Raw genomic sequence first — 20,689 nt, forward strand, 5'->3', positions numbered from 1 at the left:
CAAGTTTAGGGATACAAACTAAGATGATTAAAAACAAATTTTATCTGTTTATAAAGTGTTCAGACTGAATTATTATTTCAAAACTGTTAGCTTTAATTACTATATATCTCAAATCAATACTATCCTATAAATTTCTACTGTTCTCTCATCCCAATCACCTAGCTTTCAAGTTAATGAAGTTTTAATGAAGCATAAGATACTCATTCATTTAAAAACTTTCCCTGAATGACTCTTAGCAGACAGGTGCTGTTTTAGAAGTTGGAGATTTAAGAATATGACAGTCTTGCCACTAAGAGATTCTCAGGCTGGCAAGGAAATCTTCTCAGAAAACCACAATTAATCTTTAAGACAAACTTACTGTCAGGCTAACTTTTATTTTATTTACTTATTTATTTATTTTTGCGGTACTGGGGATTGAATTCAGGAGTGCTGTACCACCGAACTTCACTCTCAGCCCTGCCTCTCTTCTTTAAAATTTTCAGACAGAGTCTTACCAAGTTGTTGAGGGTCTCCCTAAATTGCTGAGGCTGGTCTTGAACTTGCCTTCCTCCTGCCTCAGTCTCTCAAGTCCCTGGGACTATAGTCATGAACCAGCTGTCAGGTTAACTTTCTTTGGTTGTGGTTGTTTTTGTTTTTGGTACCAGGGATTGAATCTAGAAGTGCTTAACCACTGAGTCACATCCCCAGCCCTTTTTATTTTCTATTTTGAGTCAGGGTCTTACTAAGTTGCTTAGGGTCTCCCTAAGCTGCTGAAGCTGGCCTTGAATTTGCAATCCCTTTGCCTTAACCTCCAGAGTCACTGGGGATTATAGGCATGTATCATTACACCTGGCTTCAGGTTAACTTTTAATATGAAAATTAATTTTTAGGCTTCGAGAAATGTTATAAGTATTAGGTATTGGATATTTTATCAAAGTAAGCATTAATATCACTTTCACAGATAGCTCTATATTTCTTTATTATTTAATTACATAAATGGAGTAAAAACATGGAACACACTGATTTCCAGATATGTAATAAAACAAATGGTGTGTGCTACAAAGTCACATTTTTAACAAACATTTCACAGAAGCCCAAGGTGCAGAACAATACATACAGGATAACTACTCTTGGAAAGACTGAAGACACATAGAACATTTCTGAAGGAATGCTCACGGGGGATTGGAGAGGTAAGGGTTAATATGAGGGAAGTAACTTTTTCTTTTCTCCTTACACCCTCTCTTTTAATTTTCTTTTGGAGGGGTGGTATTGGAAATCAAATCCAGGGCCTCACACATACTACCATTGAGTTATACTCCCAGCCCTTATTTACAAGTATTACTTTAAAAAATGGCTTTCATTATGAGGTGGAACAAAGGATAAAGGTAGGAGGTTATCTTCAAATTTATCTTTTTACTCTAAAACCTAAGAATGCTCCCCTCCCCTACCTTGATTCACAACAATTAGTCCCCCTACTCACTCAGGAGGAAAAGTTAAAAAGGAGGAGAATATAGAAACCCAAACAAAGTGTATAAACAGGCTTGTGAGAAAAGAGGCAGGGATTACCATTCACTAAACAGATTCCTTGAGCGCTCCACATACCAGATGCTGCAGGTAAGGACAGCTAAGATCTTCCTTTTCCTTTTCCCCTTACTAGTGACATCCAGAACTACAAATTAATTAAAGAAATGCTTCTGGCTGCTTGGGCAACAGAAATGACAGGCTAGCATCTTACGCTTTAACAGTTCATCCTAGGGATTTTTAACTTAAGGAACTGTAAAATAAAAGTGTACTGACGCTAAAGATACCTTTATAAACCTGTCACTTTAATCTTTCTTTCTGAATTGGTGGTTTAATTAGGTGACTATACAATCCCATAAAGTTTCACTAAAAAAATTAAAAGCATTACTAGTTGCTGGATATGAAACAACACATAACACTGGGTTTCTCTTTTATTCTCAGACCACAAGACTAAACGATAGTGAAATTTAATAAAACTTTTTGGCATTAGATAATTTAATTCTTCCTTTGTAAAGAGTGTTTTGCTTAATTAAGATTTCTTGTGTTTCACTAAATCAGAAGTAATGATGGGAATGCACAGCTTCTTATTTAAAACCTGATTCTGGGAACAGAGAGCTTAGTTAATAGTCTTGATAAAAACTATGAAAAAAGACAATAAGTGATGCAAACAAATAAGGTTTTCTGAAGAAAAAAACAAAAAGCTGATGATGCTTCTAACTGTAAGAACTGATTTCAAATTTCTTTAAAAGTCTACTCTGACAGCATAACCATTTCTGGATGTCTGTTTAATGTAATGTAAAAACAAAACAAAAAACCCCACTGAATATCCAATTGGTTGAATCTATGTGAACAGGAGTAACTTCCAGAAAGAATCATTAGTTTACTCCTTTTTCCTTTGTATTCACATGGAAATTTTAGTTGGAAAACAAGCTTGAAAAGACCTATTAATGAAAATGGTAAAACTGGAACACTGCCCAGTTTTTAATGTTGAATTAAAAAAAGAAAACTCAAACCTATAAGCAAACAAGGTCAGATTTATATTTCTTCATTTACTACTTCTGACATTTCTAATAGTTAGGTATAAACTTTTTCATAGTGTACAGAACATATGAAAATGTACTGCTGCTAAAGTCTGAAATTCTCTTTTCAATTAATATATTTACTAACCTCTTCTGGGACTCTCATGATTGAAGAGAATGCCATTCACTGCAAAGAGATTATATGCCTCCCGGAAGTTCACCACAATCCAATAAGCATACAGTTTTGCTGCCCCTGTTGGAATAATTTTTTAAAGACAAATGAAGTTTATTATAAAAGATAAGGTTTTTCACTTGTCTTAAAGAGCAATAATCACAAAAATTACAATTTGTTTCAAAGTAGCAAAAAATATGACTCCAAAACCAAAAGAGAAAAAGGTTCCTATAGCAGTTAATCAGGTTCACTCGGAAATATTTAATAATTTCCTACTTTTGTAATAGCCATAGTTTGTTCTCTCACCAACTAATTGTTTCAACCATACTGTGTACAACTGCAATATATCAAGTTTTTTCTAGGTAGTTTTTGTTTGTTTGTTTTTAGTTCTAAAGAATGAGAAAGGAAAAAATTGGGGATCTTAACATTCAAAATGCTTTGAAATTTTATCACTAAAGTCTTTCATTAATAGTCTCTTTACAAATATACACAATGTAATAGTAATATTTTTTTCCCTAAGAGTTTGGGTTCAGGAGAAAACTTTCATGGGGGACATATAAAACATAAAACCTCATCACTTTAGCACAATCTCAGAGAGTTTAGAAAAAGAATAATGTTGGGTCTAATTTTCCTTTTAAAGTGATCTATGTGGAAGGGTTGAATGAACATGGATTGGTGAAGTGAGGTGGTAATTTTACCCTGGAGGCAATTGCAGCAAATACTTGTTGTTAGCAATGTATAAAGGTATGCTTCTCAACAAGTCTAGTCACTTTAGTTTATCTTAATGTTAATCTCACACCCAAATGACTTCAGCCATGAGACATGAACAGAATGAAAGCAAAGCAAAAACACGCCCCCCACACCCATAGAGCACACCATGCAGGCAGACAGTGGTGCACTCGGGTTCTCACCATAGGGCGACCGAGGATAGAAAGGGGTGGTTTCCTTCTGGGGTATTTCTTGCACTTTCCCATAAAGCTCACTTGTTGAGGCCTGGTAGAACTTCACTGAATTGATAAGGCCACAGGTCTTAACTGCATCCAGAAGCCGCAAAGTGCCAATCCCGTCAACATCCGCAGTATACTCGGCTAGGTCAAAGGAAATCTGGAAATAGAGAGCAGAGATGGGGTCGGATTCGTGGGGTGAAGAAGACTACAGCTTCACACACTGTGAAGTATCATGTGGGTGTGGAAACACCATTGTTTTCTAACAGTAGAATAAGAGTGTGGATGTCATTTACCTCTAATATCAAATGGCTAGAAAATATTTTAATACCCACTCATTACCTATGTTAATGTGAAGAACAGTTTAACCACCTTTATATTAACTTCCCATTCTAGGCTGAAACCCTGGGACACTACTTATCATAGGGCAAAGCTCTAGAAGATGTTCCTTAAAAATTCAGTTTGGGTCAATCTCTTGAGTGTGGCTCACATTTTTCATATTTTTAATGAGTCCCAATTGATTATTGTGCACAGAGAAGACTGAGAACATGTGCTTTAGAATACAGTTGATTTTTAAATGGACTGTTTTGCTTTCTATTTTTAAACTAAGAAGAAAGAATGACTTTGTAGTATATTGTAAGCATATGTAATTTTTTTTTATTATATGGCACAGTGCATACAGCAATATGCTAATATACATATGAACTAACTTCTTAGAGGGTCTTGAAAAATAATTCAATGTGTTCCAGTTCTTTAGCTTTTTTTAAATAGATGTGACTGATACACTTTTTTCTTGAATCATCTCTATACACAATAAACAAATCAACCTAATATTAAATCCTCTAAAATAACAAGATTGAAAGTCTTTGTCACTGTTCACTGCCTTGTGAATGATCTCAGTTTTCACATGGAAAAACCTCCCACTGAGGTCAGCAGCACTCATTGTTTCTTGGTTCTAGTGTCCCCTGAGCAGAAGCTGTGGCCTGAACAGCATTACTTGGGCAATTGGGAAATTGCTCACCAGGGACTGAACCCAGTCTACTGGGTCATATCAACTGGGCCTGTGAACAAAGCTCAGGTGCGAGCCAAGAAAGAAAAACGTTTCACCCACAATCTTTCAAAGCCACAGAGGCAAATTCAGGGCCATTTTATTCTTTTAAAATAATAGTTTATTGAGATATAATTTACATACCATAAAATTCACCATTCTAAAGCTTTTGATTCAGTGGTTTTAATATAATCACAACATTAAGCAATCATCATTACCATCTAACTCCAGAACATTTTCATCACACCAAAAAAGAAACTCTGTGCCCAATAGAAATCACTAACCAGCCCCTAATTCCCACTCCAACCCAGGCAGCCAGTAATTTTCTCTCTCTACAAAATATCTCTACCTTCTGTGGGCATTTACTAAAAATAGAATAATACAATTCATGGGTTTTTGGATTGGCTTCTTTAACTTAATGCTTTCTTTTGGATATTCATATATAAATGTATACATATGAATGGAGTTGCTGGGCCATACATTTATACTGTTTAACATTTTGAGGAACTGCCAGGTTGTTTTCCAAAGTGCCCACACCATTTTCACATTCTCACCAGCAGTGACTAAGAGTTCTAATTTTTCCACATCCTAACCAACACTTCTTGTGGTTTGTCTTTTTGATTATAGTCATGCTAGTGGTTTAAAGTGGTATCTCACTGTGGTTTTAATCTGCATTTTCCTAATGATACTAGGCATCTTTTAATATGTTTATTGGTCATTCCTATATGTTCTTTACAGAAATGTGTATTTGAATCCTTTGTCCATTTTTAAATTGCCTTTTTGTTACTGAGTGGAAAAAGGTCTTCATGTATTTTGGATACAGGACCCTTATCAGATATACAACTTGCAATCTTTTCCTCCTCCTGTGAATGTCATCTATTCATTTTCTTAATGGCAGCTGTGAAGCAAAAAAAATCTACTTTGTATTTCATCATTTATATATTTGGTGTCATATTTATAGTTTGCTTAATTCGAGATCATTAAGATTTACTTCTGTAATTTATTCTAAGCATTTTATACTTGTGTCTCTCATATTTATTTCTGTGCTCCATTTAAGTACATTTTTGGGTATGGTTTGGGGTACAACACTTCACTGTTTCTAGACGGATATCCAGTTGTCCCAGAACCACTTGATGGAAAGGCTATTATTATTCAATGACTGATCGGTCTAGATGCTGGGCTGTTTTATTCTCAGGAAAAGTAATGACCCTATATTGAGTGAGCACTGAGAAGACCTCAAGATTGGGGATATAACAGCTACATGAAAAAAATAGCCAGTTTTACTTAGGCCCTCCATATGGGACAGACTTCATTTCCAGAAGTTTGTGTGAATAGATTATTTAATCCTAAGAATAATAGGTACTTAAAGTAGGACAAAGAAGTTACAGTAAGTGGTAGAGTGGCATGTTTTATTCATGCTGAATATGATATATTTGCACATATCATATATTTGCATGCTATATTCATGGTAAAAAATGTCCCCTCAATCTTTGGAACTTAAGAAAATCATTATTCAAAGACATACTCATGGAGAAGAAGTTAAAGCAGTTAAGCTGAAGGTAGCAGATGAGGCAGAAGGTGTACAGTGCGGGTAGCAACCTATCTACAAATTTTTACTAATTACATTAAGAATAAGGCATAGAGGTTTTCAAGATGGCGGACTAGAGGGCGGCTGCATTTCACGTTGCTCCAGGACGCAAGATTCAAAAGAGGAGATAGTGAGAGACTTGGGACCAACTCAAAGCCGCCGGGTGAGTCTCTCCCGTTGGGGAGGTGTCCCGGATGGGGCGGTAGCCCTGGAACGCAGGCAACTTTGTGAAGTAGAGTTGCCCGGCGAGACGCCCCTCCCCCCACTGGAGCGGTAAACACGGACAACTGGGATCATCGTAGAGGAGGCGGCTCAGCACAGTGCTTGGACTCGGAGCAACCACTGGGGCTCCGGGTGGCTGCCTGAGGAGGAGCTGCGTGGCGAGCTGTTTGAACTCACAGCGAGTGCTCCTGAACACCGGGGGGTTGCCCGGAGGAAGAGGAGGAGCATGGCGGGTCGCTTGACCTAGGAGTGACTGCATCAGAGCCACAGGCAGTTGCCAGAGGAGGAGCTGCGTGGCGAGATGTTTGAACTCAGAACGACTGCTTCTGAACACCGGGGGGGTTGCCCGGAGGAAGAGGAGAAGTGCAGCGGGTCGCTTGGTCTAGGAGTGACTGCATTAGAGCCACAGGTGGTTGCCAGAGAAAGAGGCGAGTGGTGAGTTGATTGGACTAAAAGCGACCGCTCCTGAACACCGGTGGCCTGCCTGGAGGAGGAGCACGGTGGGTCACTTGGTCTCGGAGCCACCTCTCCTGAACACCCGGGGGGGCTACCCCGAGGAGGAGGAGGAGGAACAGGGCGGGTCACTTGGACTTGGAGTGACTGCCTAGGGCTACAGGCGGTTGGCGGGAGGAGGAGACCCGAAGTGAGTTGCTTGGACTCCTAGTGACTGCGTCGGAAACCGGGCAGTTGTCCGGAGGAGGAGGTGTGTGGTGGGTCTCTGGGTCTCGGAGCTATTGTACGGGGCTCCAGGTGGTGGCTCAGAGGAGGGGCTGCATAGCCAGGTGATTAGGTGCAGAGCAGGGTCCCAGGAGCTAGGCGGCTTCTTGCTGGAAGAGCCCCACAGAGACACGCCTAGGGGCGGAGCGAAGTTTCCAGGACTGCGGGCAGATTCTCTGGGAGAAGCAGCCCAAGGAGACTCGCCTGCAAAGGACGAGGCTCCCAGGCCCAGGAGGTAGGTCCGGGCCCCTGGGAACATTGCAGAGGAAGACAGCCCAGCCCAGGCGGTAGTTGTAGATTGAGGGGAACCTCTAGGAGGGGAACTGACCAGCGAGACGTCCCCACCGGGTGAGTCTTCCCTGCCAGGTGAGGTTTTCCCACAGGGACAGTAAAACCAAAGACACAGGCACAAACAGGCCTTGCCTCAGCCCACAGACTAGTTCCCCGTTGGATGACCATTGGTCAACAAGTGGAGGCACCTCTGCCCACTAGCAGAGAATATACCCCACCTGAGGGTCACCACCCCTAGAGAGGCAGCTTCTTCGTGGAGCTCTGCATTATCAACTTCCTCCAAGACTTCAGGCTACTGAAGGATAAGAGGGGATATACTAGCAATCTTCAAGGACATTATAAGTCGATAGAGGAAATCTGCAATATCTTAAGGACCCACTGATTCCTGAACAATATGAGAAAACAAGGGAAGAAAATGCCCCAAACAAATCTAGATGTTACATCAATAAAATCCAGCGACAGCATGGCAGAAGAAATGACAGAAAGGGAGTTCAGAATGTACATAATTAAAATGATTAGGGAAGCAAACGATGAGATGAAAGAGCAAATGCAGGCATTGAATGATCACACCAATCGACAGTTAACAGAGCAAATTCAGGAAGCAAAAGATCATTTCAATAAAGAGTTAGAGATATTGAAAAAAAAACAAACAGAAATCCTTGAAATGAAGGAAACAATAAACCAAATTAAGAACTCCATAGAAAGCATAACCAATAGGATAGAACAGCTGGAAGACAGAACTTCAGATATTGAAGACAAAATATTTAACCTCGAAAACAAAGTTGAACAAACAGAGAAGATGGTAAGAAATCATGAACAGAATCTGCAAGAACTATGGGATATCATGAAAAGGCCAAATTTGAGAATTATTGGGATTGAGGAAGGCTTAGAGAAACAAACCAAAGGAATGAACAATCTATTCAATGAAATAATATCAGAAAATTTCCCAAATCTGAAGAATGAAATGGAAAATCAAGTCCAAGAGGCTTATAGGACTCCAAATACACAAAATTACAACAGACCCACACCAAGGCACATTATAATGAAAATACCTAACATACAAAATAAAGACAGAATTTTAAAGGCTGTGAGAGAAAAGAACCAAATTACATTCAGGGGGAAACCAATACGGATATCAGCAGATTTTCAATCCAGACCCTAAAAGCTAGAAGGGCCTGGAACAACATTTTTCAAGCTCTGAAAGAAAATGGATGCCAACCAAGAATCTTATACCCAGCAAAACTTACCTTCAAATTTGACAATGAAATAAAATCATTCCATGATAAACAAAAGCTAAAAGAATTTACAAAAAGAAAGCCAGCATTAAAGAATAAGGCATACATCACATAATCAAAATTTTGGATGATAAGACTGATTAATATAGTATACAAAGTGTTTTTTTTAACATAAAGTAACAAATTCATTTCCCTTTTAAAAAAGTCAAAACACTACTTTATAGCTTGATCAACTCCTAAAGCTTATAAGTATGAACTCTTAAAACATTGAGGGTTTTTAGAGTTATAGCCCAGCTGCCTATTGGGGATACAGTCACAGTCAGTCCTTTATACATTTTCCATGGTTATTTTCATGCTATAAGCACAGGGCTGAATACCTGCTACCTAGAATTTGTATTTCTCACAAAGCTGAAAATATTTTTTATCTAGTATTTAACATAAAGTGCTCTTTGATTCCTGAATTAAACCAGTTATATCTGAGAGTCAAATGAATTATTTAAAAGTTTTACCATTAGTTTCTATGTCCTCTCAATGCAGATGCTCCTGGACTTATGATGGGATTACATCCCAATACACCATCTTAAGCCAAAACCATATTCAATACACCGCACACTCTGGCTGAGCAACACAGCACATTGTAGAGTGTTGGTTGTTTCCCCTGGTGACCGTGTGGGGCTGACTGAGAGCTGCAGCTACTGACACTGCCCAGCATGGAGAGAGAATAGGACCACACATAACTAGCCAGAGAAGAGACTCAAATTCAAAATTCAAAGTATCATTTCTACTGAATATATATTGCTTTTGCACCACTGAAAAATTGAAAAATTCTAAATTGGGGACCATCTGAGGTACAGGATAACTAACTAGTTACCAAAAAAAGCTGCATTTTCAGAGGCCTGAAGACTTAGTTAATAAAAAATATTTCAATAAAGCTGGGGTTGTGGCTCAGTGTAAAGTGCCTGCCTAGTACATGTGAGGTACTGGGTTTCATCCTCAGCACCACATATAAAAAAATGCATAAAATGAAGATATCATGTCTATCTACAACTAATTTTTTTAAAATTTTAATAAATTAGTAATAAATTTATTATTTAAATAAATGTATTTAATAAATTGGTTAATAAGTTTAGCTAAAAATAATAAAAATTTGTTTTTTTGTTGTCCACTATCAGTGAACAAAAAAATTAAATTTTTGTTTTTAAAAAATAAGACTTTAAAAAAAAAAAAAACAACCAAAAGCACCGAAACCAAAATACACAGACTACAAAATATTGCCTAACTTTCTTTCTAGAAATATCTTCTTCCCTTGGCTTCTGGGTTTTCACATTCTTCCAGATGTCTTCCCCCTTCATTGGCAGCACCTCTCCAGGTTCTGGCACTGTCCCCACAGGTTTCTCCAGGTCCCTGGCATCCCTACTCCAGCACCAGGGTTCAGCGCAAAGTCTTTTCTCCTTCTACCAACCCTCTAGATGTGTCATCTCACCATTGCTGTGCAGATGGCTCCAAAGGATCAACTCCCAGATGCCTCCCTGTCCATTTGCCTTGTCTATTCAGAGAAATATAAGCTTTTCTCACCACTTCCAGCCTAGCTCCCTCACGTGGACCACCATCACCTTTCACAGAAACTAGCACAGCCTCCACCACTTGAATTACATCCCCCTGGATGGCCCCCCAGGTACCACTCTCTTCTTTCACAAGTGATTCAGCCTCTCTGGTCACCCTGTGTCCTCACAATTGTGCCAGCTTGTTCCTGCCTCAAGTCATTACCCTGGCTGTCTCTGCACTGTACGTATAAGCTCTTCACTACCTCCTTCCCCCTCCTTCAGGTCTGTTACTCCCTCCAGAATGACTCAATGCTCATCACCTCTATCTGTCCACCCCATCATTTCTTCATTGTATCCTTTTATTGTATCTGGATCTTTGTTTAGGTCTACTTTCCTATTAAAATGTAAGCTGTGTGAGTACAGGTCGTATCTTGTTCTGCAGTGTCTCCTGTGCATGCAATGTTGCCAGAAAATTTGCCAAATGAAGACAGCATGTAAACTAATGATGCATTTAAATATCAAGTACACAAATATCAAAATAAAACATGATTGCTAGAAGAGAAAATGTACTATCAGAATGATAGAAAAAGGTTGATAAATGAATAGTCCTGAAATAACAGGTAAAATTTCAAAGGGTAGGACAGATATAACTCTATTTGTATATAATGTTGAGCTTTAGTATAACAGTTATGACAAAGGCTTAACAGTTACACTATGTGAAGAGTCAGAGTTCAGAGTGAAGGGGAACCATCCTAGACTGTAACAGATGAAGTGGTGGTGGGAGGACCATTCCTGAAATACCTAAAAGCCTGGTGTTGGGGTGTGTTCATTTGTGAGATGCTCTCAGGACAGGAGAGCACTAGTCCTAAGAAACCACAGAAGGACTTAAGGTCGAAGGAAAACAGTAAAATTCAGTTCATTATAAAGTCAATTGCTTGTATCAATATTTAAAGATGTGAGAAATAGTCAAAGAATTATCCTTTTTTATTTGAGTAGTAAATCATGGTTTTTTTGGAAACAAATGAAATATTAGGAATGGTCCCCTAAAAGGTGTGTGGAGGCCCTGAAAATAGGTACTGAAAGTTCAAATTTCAATTCTGTACTGTCTAAAGACTAAAGTACGAATTTTAGACATTTATAAAAACATATTATTATGGAATATTAAATATTGTATAAATTTATGAATCATAATATTCCATAATAATTATCAGATAAAATAAAGCAAATAATAATCATAATTCCACTATATTTAAAGGCTTTTCTCTCTTCACAGCCATTGTAAATAATTGGTAATTTTGTAACTGAATGAAAACAAACGGAGATGAAAGGGAGCATTGTAACTAAGATAAGAAAAATGAATCATTAACAATGCAGTTAAAGTGCTATTTATGTACTAATTTATTCATTTATTTTGAGTTGATGTGTTACTATGTAGTACAGGCCTGTCTTGAACTCCAGGGCCCAACTGATCCTCCCTCTGCAGCCTCCCAAGTACAGTCACTGGGACAACTGGTTGAAGTGTTATATATATTAGATGATCACAAGAGAAACTGGGCTGAGCCCCATTAGCAGAGTGGTCGCCCTATGGTGGTACTGATGGTGCTCACATTTTTATCTTTTAAAAATGATTGCTGAGGTTAGATCCTGAGATGGGAAGCTCAAGAAGCACAGCACCGAACATGCCACTGCTGAACCTGGATCTCTGCAGTTCCTGAGAGGTTGATCAGTGATGGTACTGGAGGGGGTGCTGTGGGTTCCCACTCATTCCTGAGTCCAGAATCTCTTCTGCCACCATTTTTCCTGCTTGGAATGGGGACTTCAAGAAGTATGACGTGCCAAATCTTCACCTGGGACTTTGATTTTAGAGTCCAGAGGGAGGGAAATACCTTCGGCCAAGAGGTGCCCAGAGTGGTTTACCAGATCTGCCTGAAGCTCCCTCCTGGAACCTTCTCTTCACACACTATTGTCACCTCAGTGACAACACTCAGGAGAGTATACATTTTTTAAATTCTGAAATCTACTAAAAGCAAAAGCTAAGGAACACACACACCCCAACTCCCACCTATACGCTCTGGACTATAAACTTTTCTGGGCGAGGGCCTTCACTGTTACCTGTCAGGGAGATTTTCTAGGATAACACCAGTGTCAAAAAGCATCTGAAATTTTAAAATGAAAAGACATTTGAAAAAAGTTCTATTTATGTATAATAAATTAAAAATAGTATATGTTCATTCCACAAATGCTAATAGAATCATTACCTTGCAAAGTATAAGTGAATTGGAAAAATATTTGAATAATGATTAAGTAAGGAAAACAAATTCAAGCTTGGTAAGAAAAAACTCTCACAAACTGATGAACTGCTTTCTGGCTTTTCAGCTGAAACAACACATAAGAACACACGGAGGAATTTAAAGATGGGCAAAATTACTTGTAGCATACTTTGTTTGCCTCTCCAGACCCTTATGGTTCAGTGGCACAGCCTGGGGATTCGGCCTCCAGGCCTGATTTCCTCCCACTTCCATCACACCAGCACTGCCTCAGGCTTTGGGCCTTTTGCTCCTCCCTCTGCTAGGATATTTTGTCCATGCCTTTCTTTCTTTCCCCAGATTCCTTTCTGGACCTGGTAACCTAGAAGGACTACTTTCATTCCATCCTCCCTAGGCCAGCGTCAACTCACAGCACTCCCCACATTTGGGGACCCCTAGCCTCATATGTCCAGCCAGACTGTAAGCTCACTGCAGATGGGAGCTTTGCTTATTTCTTTTCTTTTCTTTTTTCATCGTTCCTACAACAAAGAAGAGTGCCTGTTGCCCAGAGATACTAGGAAATCTTTCCTGAATAAAGCATTGAAGTCTGAAGTTTAGGCACCTGACACCAATGACCTCATTACACAATTAATAACAGAACGAATTTTATATAGAAAGCAAATCCATTTTAAAATCTCACTGAATAAGCCAAGTTTTCCGACTACAAATGTCATCTCAGAAAAAGACTTGTCTGCGAAAGAACTAAATGTGGTAAAAGATAACCAGAGACCAGAAAAATGCTTCCTCTAACATTTGATCTCACGGACACATAAGGAGGCTCAAGATACCCACGAACTGCAAATGCCGAAGACCACACAAGCAGACACACTGTTTACTGCTCCTCTGTGAGTGAAAGTTATTAATCAAGGAGAGCAACAATAAAACATTGCTTTCCATCCTGAATCAGTCTTTCCCTGTTAGCAGGAGCCCAGCAGAGCTGACATTTACTTAGCAGCTGGAGCCAGATGCAAATCTGTTTTTCCAGTGCTGGGCAGTCAGGCAGGTGTTTGTCTAGTTTGGTGGGAACGAAAGGCATCTAAAAAGGTGCTGCCTTACCACAAATGAGCAACAGGGCCTGAATACAAGAAACACAAGGTGAAAAGAAACCCTGTCCTCCCTCCTCTGCCTTCTGGGTGCACATGAGAAAGAGCTACCAAGACATTACAAAAAGATGCTACAGTAACTGAGAGAGGCGGGGTAAGAGGTCTGCAATGTGTTTGTACCACAGACAGAGACTTGAAGGAGAGTCAGATGACAAGGACAGATCAAAGAAGGGCTCAAGGAGAAGATGGCCACATGATGAAGTAGAGATGTAGGGATGCGATCTATTTTAATAGGGGGTGGGGGATCGACATGAGCAAAAGGAGAAAAAATGCACTGGCCACTGTTCAGAAATAAGAAGGCCTTTATTTACATACATGAAAGCAGAGGCTATTCTGAAACAATTCGTCTCTGAAAATCTGTAGTTTGTTCAGGGGCCTCGGTACCTAACACTGGCTCTGAAGCAGAGGGCAATGTCATTACTCTGGGTCTCATCCCTAAGTAGAGATTCCCAACCTCCACTCCAGTGGCCCCCAGCCCAGCTCAAGTCTATAGTTCAGAAAGTATTAATCCCCACTCCATAAATTCAACTTTATAGGATTTTTTCCTTACACTGCTGCAATTATATTTTTGTTCAAAAACATTTATAATTAGTTTAGAACATCAACCAATCATAAGGTTGTTACTCTACCAGAGTGATGAATTCCAGCCAGACTAAACAAATGTGATATCTTTGTTTGCCTTTGTATGTTCAAAGGTAAATTAAGATGTACTTTCCATTAAGTATTTTGAAATATGCAGTAGACTGTGCGCTCTCATAGGGAATCAGAACTTCCACCATACAGGACAAAGTAACAATTCCAAAAGGCACCATGCTCCAAGGACTCGAAGTCACACTGCAGTTGTTGGCCTTCTCCCCACACTGTGGGGTCACAGTTTTACATCTTTGGTCCCTATTGCTCAGGATACAGGTGAACACAAAAATATTTGTTCAACGAATGGTGTTGAGTGTTTATGTGAGTCTCCATGTTTAGCCATAGAAGTGAATTGAAACTTCTCAGAGTATAAAAGACATAGGGTGCTCTACTCTTAAATATTCCACAGTTCTTCATAGTTCTGTCTTTTATAAGGGCTCAACTCCTGCTACAGAAGGTCAACCTCACTGTAATACCTTACCTAAACTGTTGGCTTTTCTCACTTATTGATACCATAAAGAAAATCAGTGGCCCAAGGGCATTCCATGAGTTTATGAATATTTCTAAAATGTTGGGACTAGGTTTTTTTCTCCACTTCGGCAATAACTCTTTGGTCACAATTTCTTGCCACTTTCACATCTTCTGAGAATCTCTGGTCCCATTCTTTCAAATCTTTCCTAAAGTGTTTTCTCAAAACAAATATTAAGTTTAAAAAACAAATATTAAACTAAGTTCTCAGTTTTGTAAAAACCCTTAATGATACTTTGAGACTCCAATGGTCAGACATCTGTGCTCTGTCCATTTCACAAAGGTTCATCAGGTGGTGATAAATACAGGAAAACCTGTCATGAATACTGTATAGGACATGGCTCCAGGATTCATTTGTGCTCCTCACTGCTTTGAAGGCCCATAGAGGCTCTATAACTTGTGGCAGCACATTACTGCATCACAAACCAGTCTTTTAAATATGCAACATGAATACACTGATAGAGTTAGTTTCCTATGTAATCCTAAGTGTTTTATTTTAGACTTTAAAACATTATTTAAAGAGTAGGCATGGGTTTTGCCAGCTTGTTGAAGAAACCTAGGGCAAGGAAAGTAAAGAAAAGGTTAAGACCCTGTTCTACAATGAGTAGTAGTAACTGTGTTTCAATACTTTTGGAATGTGCTTAAAAAAAAAAAAAAAAAACCTAAATCTCTCACAACCCACATCCAGCCACATTCACAAGCTTTCATCAGTCATTTAAAATTCTGGATGTACATTACAAACACATTATTTCTACATATATATTGCTCTACAGTCCAAATCACTTGGATTCTGGACCTCAATGAAAAAGCATCAAAAGTACATAAGTAGCCAGGCATGGTTTGTATGCCTATTAATCCCAACTACTCCAGAGAATGTAGTAACATCCCATATCAAAACACACACACACACACACACACACACACACACACACATACACGTACCCTAAGACATTAATCTAAATCAGAAAGTGAACAATCAAGCTAGCTTTGAAATACCTTATATGATTTATATGATTTTTGTAACTTTAATCTTCTGAAGGCAAAGGTTGACTGCACAGGTGGGACTGGAGGGGTTCACTGTGTCAGGAGTATTTAGTCAATGGCCTTGAAATATCAAGCCAAGGGGTTAGAAATATTCATTGAAGACAATCCACAGATGACTAAAAAACTCAATATTACCATTCAGATTATGGTAATTTGGGGTGGTCTCCATACAAACTAATGGAAAATTACTTCAGTTTGGCATAGGGAGCTGAAACACAAAATACCTTATTGTCTTCACTGTTATTAAGTTTTGCTTTCCTTTACGACTCCTAACATCACATTTGTAATGGTCACTACTATAACATTAAAGTGGGAACAGAACAATGAGCTTAGTACCTTAGTAGTTTGTCATGCTTTATTCAATAGACAAAAATGAACAAAAAATGAGGAACTGCTGAAAGGTTATATGAGTCTGAGAAGCCACAACATGATCTGAGGTTGCAACAGTGGAGGTCTCAACAATTCACATGGAAAGATTCTCTAAGACAAAAGTCGAGCTAACACTCCTTGGCAGGATAAGTGCTTTTGACTTGATAAGCAACTGGCTGATGCCAGTGATTGTAGGTCATAATATGAGAGAGGTCAAGCAACAGCAAACTATGTAGGTAACAGGTATTCTTTCTCCTTCCTTGCTTCCACTTCTCTTGACCTTGCTCTTCCCAAAATAGTACCTAGAAAATCAAGTTCAGAAGGAATATAAAGAAAGGACTATCTAAGCCATGGGAGAACTGTACAAAAGTTTTTTTATAATAAATAACCCCTGCATGAGAGACCAAGAAGTTTTCTACATAATATTTTATTGAAAGCTGAATTAGTCTGCTTCCATCACTATGACCAAAATATCTGACAAGAACAACGTAGAGGAGGTAATGTTTATTTTGACTTCACAGATTCAGAGATTTCAGTCCATGGTCAGTTGGTTCCATTGCTCTGGGCTCCAGATGAGGCAGAACATCATGGTAGTAGGTCATAGCTGAAGGAAGCTGTTCAGGTCATGGCATTCAGGAAGCAGAGAGGAGGACCCAGGGACTACATATATAATCCCCAAGGTACACACCTAGTGACCCACTTCCTGTAGTTCCTTGTCTGCCTACAGGCAACACCCAGTAATCCATTCAAATTATTAATTCATCAAATAGATTAATTCACTGATTAGGTTACAACTCTCATAATCTAATCATTTCACCTCTGAATGTACCTTCCTGCATTAACACGGAAGCACTGGTAGGGAAAGGGGGTGCCTCATATTCAAACCATCACAAAAGTCCTGAAAAGAAAAACTAAGAGCTCAAAAGAAACAAGAACAGTGTGGCAAATTGGCAAGCAAAAGAGGGGAAATAACAAAAAACACCTTCATCAAGTGGAATAAAATAAAACTTCTGTTCAAGAAAGAACAAGGTAGGACTGAAGGACAGGAATCCAAGGTCAACAAAAGGAACAACAAGATATAGAGAGAAATGTGAGCACAGGAGGGATGCAGAAGCCCAAAATTGAGAAAGCTAAAATTGTCTCCACTTGCAGCAAAAGACAAAGGCAGATCCCAACTCTCAAACTCTCATTTGAAACATGTAGGAAAAGCAGTAAATGTAGAGCTATTTTAGATCTAAGACAAACTGGAATTCAGACAAATCACTAGACTGGCATCCAAGAAGTTTTGAGTGATATAGCAGAACTCGATGTACTATGATGAAAATAACAGCAGGTTATTAATGTGACTTTGGTCCATAAAAAGGTAGTTGACAGTCACACTGTGAGTAAACTCAAATCCATAGGCTATTGTTGGTTGTTGTGTCCATAGAGAAAAATCTAGTAAAGTCTATGAAAATTAACAGAATCTATAAATATCATGTCAGAAAGTCAAATGGCTCAGTGGGAGTCAAAAGTGCATGGCTATTTTTGCAAATATCTTTAGGGATAAAAAAAAGCAAAGAGGCAGGAAAGAGTGAGGGGGAAACCTGTGAATATAATCACCTAGATTATCACAGGCCTTGACAAATATCATAACAATGTGCATTTAAGAAATGAATAATTTCACTCTGGAATAGGAGAATATCCTGTCTCCTAATCATCAACAGTACGTTCCCACTCTATTCTCAGCAGCCTCCAACCCCACCAAAAGCAGAAGCTCACAGAAAACTAAAAGCAGGAATAAAAATATGCAAGCTAGAAGGAAAAAACATAAAAAGTAGATCCTATCAGTGACTAGTTTAGAGATGGTCTTTATTCCATGTTTTGAAAATAATATGGGAAAGGATGTCCACAATGAAAATTTCCAAAGGTTCCACTGTTCCTCCAGAAATGTGTGAAGTCACATCAGAAATTATACACTGCAAGGTCTCATGGGGCTATAGAAAGGGTTTGAAAAATTGTAAGACACTTCAAATTGGAGAATTTGAAGAGAATGGATTGAAAGAATGGATTTTAAAAAAGGGAGTAAGGAAAAAATTCACTACACCCATCTCCTCAAAATTATAAATATCCAAAAAAAGATTCTAAATATTCTCAGAGTTTTCTGAAGATGTAAGGCTTTGGTTTGATGATGAAAGCCAAGAAAATGTAGAGTCTTGCCAAGAAGAACAGAACAAAGAGAGCAGAATGCAGGGTCCCTTTGCAGAAGCCAGCAGCTCTTACCGTTGGGAAACCATAGGATCCTGGCAACTGCACTTAAGAAAATCACCTGGAACTTGAAGAATCTCTAGGACACAAGGAAAAAGTTCAAGGAAACTAACAAGCTATCCCATGGAGAGAGGGTTAGATTTCACAAACCAAAGAACATGGAGAGAAAGAACGTAGACCAGTTCTTTAGAGTACAGAAGATTTAACCAAAGGCAAACCCTTCCTTTAAGTCCGATTACTAAGTTAGCAAAATAGAGATCTGTCATCAACTGAGTGATATCTGAAGAACAATTTACTTAATCTGCTCCACTGAGCAGAAATCAGTCTATGTAGAAACAAATTACGCATAAAAGAAACCATAAATTTTAGAGGCTAAGTTACTAACAGGGTATCATCTCCAAACTTGTTCACCTGCATGTACATGCCTCACCCAGGGTCTGGAACATGGTTAGCATTCAGCAATATTTCTTGAGGGAATAAATAAATAGGAGGAGAATACTTGGATATCCTCAGGGAAAACAGTGATTTCAAAATTGCTCCTTCCTTTCTAGATTTCTTTTTCTGAATTCCATGTTTGGTTTCTCATGAGGAATCATTTCCACAGCAGAGACGTAGCAAACCCAATGTAAGTACATAATCTGGTGATTCAGCAAGATACATTATTCTCAAAAGAAAAAAAAATCACTACTGGTACAGTACATGTTCATTAGGGTTTTTAGTATCAATGTTTAGTAACTTCAACATTGATTTTAAAGGAATATCTATAACAACAAAAGGTAAATGAAAAGGTATCTATCACACAATTTCAAAATGGAAAAAAATAAATTCTGTGTTTTCAAGTTCCCTTTAACAATGAAATTGCTGTGTAATTCAAAAATTTAAATCTTATAGGAAAAGGATATATATCTCGCTTTCTTTTGCACATTGCTTGTAATCACACTGCTGAAATATAGGCCAGTATTCTACTTCTTTGGGATCTGTAAACTGATTTAAGACAAGTAGGCCCCTGAGGACTTGAGGCTGAAAGAGAATGACGCATGTACCTACAACACTGTAGGCAAACAGAGGAAATGAGAAAAAGAAATTAATTGCAAAGTAAAAGGGGGAAATAATCACTATTCAAGTTGAAGTTCTGCAAAAAAGAAAAAGAAAACCAAACCAAACAAAAACCCACAAAGAATAGAGTTCTTAGAGGCAGAAAAATAATAATTCTCTATGACAGTAATTCCAACAGATAAGGAAAGAGAGGTTTGCGTTATATGTAACTGATAGATGTGAGACAAGAGAAAACTGACACAGGAAGTTATTTATGCCAATTTCAACTAAAATTCTAAGGCTTTTCCCTTTATTTTCCCAACTGCAAAAAGGCAAAGGAATGAGCCTCATAAGCCTCAGTTTCCTCCTTCTAAATATGACAGTTCTTCCCAGGCCTGATTTTTTCTACATGCAAGTACATAGCAAACAGGACCAGGAGAGGCAAGAAAAACCAACATTCAACATTCAAAACAGCCAGAGAGTGTTACAATGAGACGCATAATCACCAACCCTGAAGGTGAGGAGACCTCCAGGCATCACCAACACCCTGCTGACTACACAGCATTGCATCATTCTTGGGGACTCTAATGTCCTTTGTACACCCATGCCCTTAACACCGTGGGTCACTCGTGACCCTCTGCCCTAGAGGGAGCAGTTCTCCTGGCATCTATTCTCGATTCTCTACAATCCATCCTCTGTGCTACCAAAATTAAATTTCTACAATGTACAGTCCAATCAGGTCCAACCCTTTGGAAAGTGCCATGGCTCTACAGAACTTTCAGAGCAATTCAAACACCTCATTTTACATAAGTGAAGTCAACATAATAAATATGTTGTCATGTTTTAAGTCCCCAACCCACCATCACTGCCACTCTAAGTACAACAACTATGTAATTCAAAAGAGAAAACTAGAAAGATGTGGCTCTGTACGCCTAGGGAAAAACAACAGAAGCTACCAAAACACAAAACAGACAGTGGAGCTCAAGGGACAAATCTATTGGCATTCCAGGCTGGAGCTGGCAGAGGTGGGGGGCAGAGGGCTCAAAGTGCTTAGTGAGGTGGGCATTTTGAACCAGGTTTGTTGCTTCAACTAAGGGCTAAGGCAGACTATCCCAAAGCATGAAAGGAAGATGAAAAAAATGAA

At 38.8% G+C, this 20,689-nt stretch overlaps 1 protein-coding gene across 3 annotated transcripts in view; it reads right to left on the reverse strand.

Annotated features, from left to right (window-relative positions):
* Positions 1-20,689, reverse strand: part of Gmds (GDP-mannose 4,6-dehydratase) — a 604,350-nt gene that overhangs the window by 329,009 nt on the left and 254,652 nt on the right. For 2 of the 3 annotated variants that reach the window (XM_047558605.1, XM_047558607.1), the window contains 2 exons: positions 3,603-3,795; positions 2,668-2,772 (listed from right to left, as the gene is read on the reverse strand). In XM_047558605.1, the coding sequence (XP_047414561.1) occupies positions 2,668-2,772; positions 3,603-3,795 (298 nt within the window). The remainder of the gene's footprint in view (positions 1-2,667; positions 2,773-3,602; positions 3,796-20,689) is intronic. The other variant, XM_047558608.1, reaches the window with a different exon arrangement.

Source organism: Sciurus carolinensis, chromosome 7, assembly GCF_902686445.1.
Source record: "Sciurus carolinensis chromosome 7, mSciCar1.2, whole genome shotgun sequence".
Classification (NCBI taxonomy): domain Eukaryota; kingdom Metazoa; phylum Chordata; class Mammalia; order Rodentia; family Sciuridae; genus Sciurus; species Sciurus carolinensis.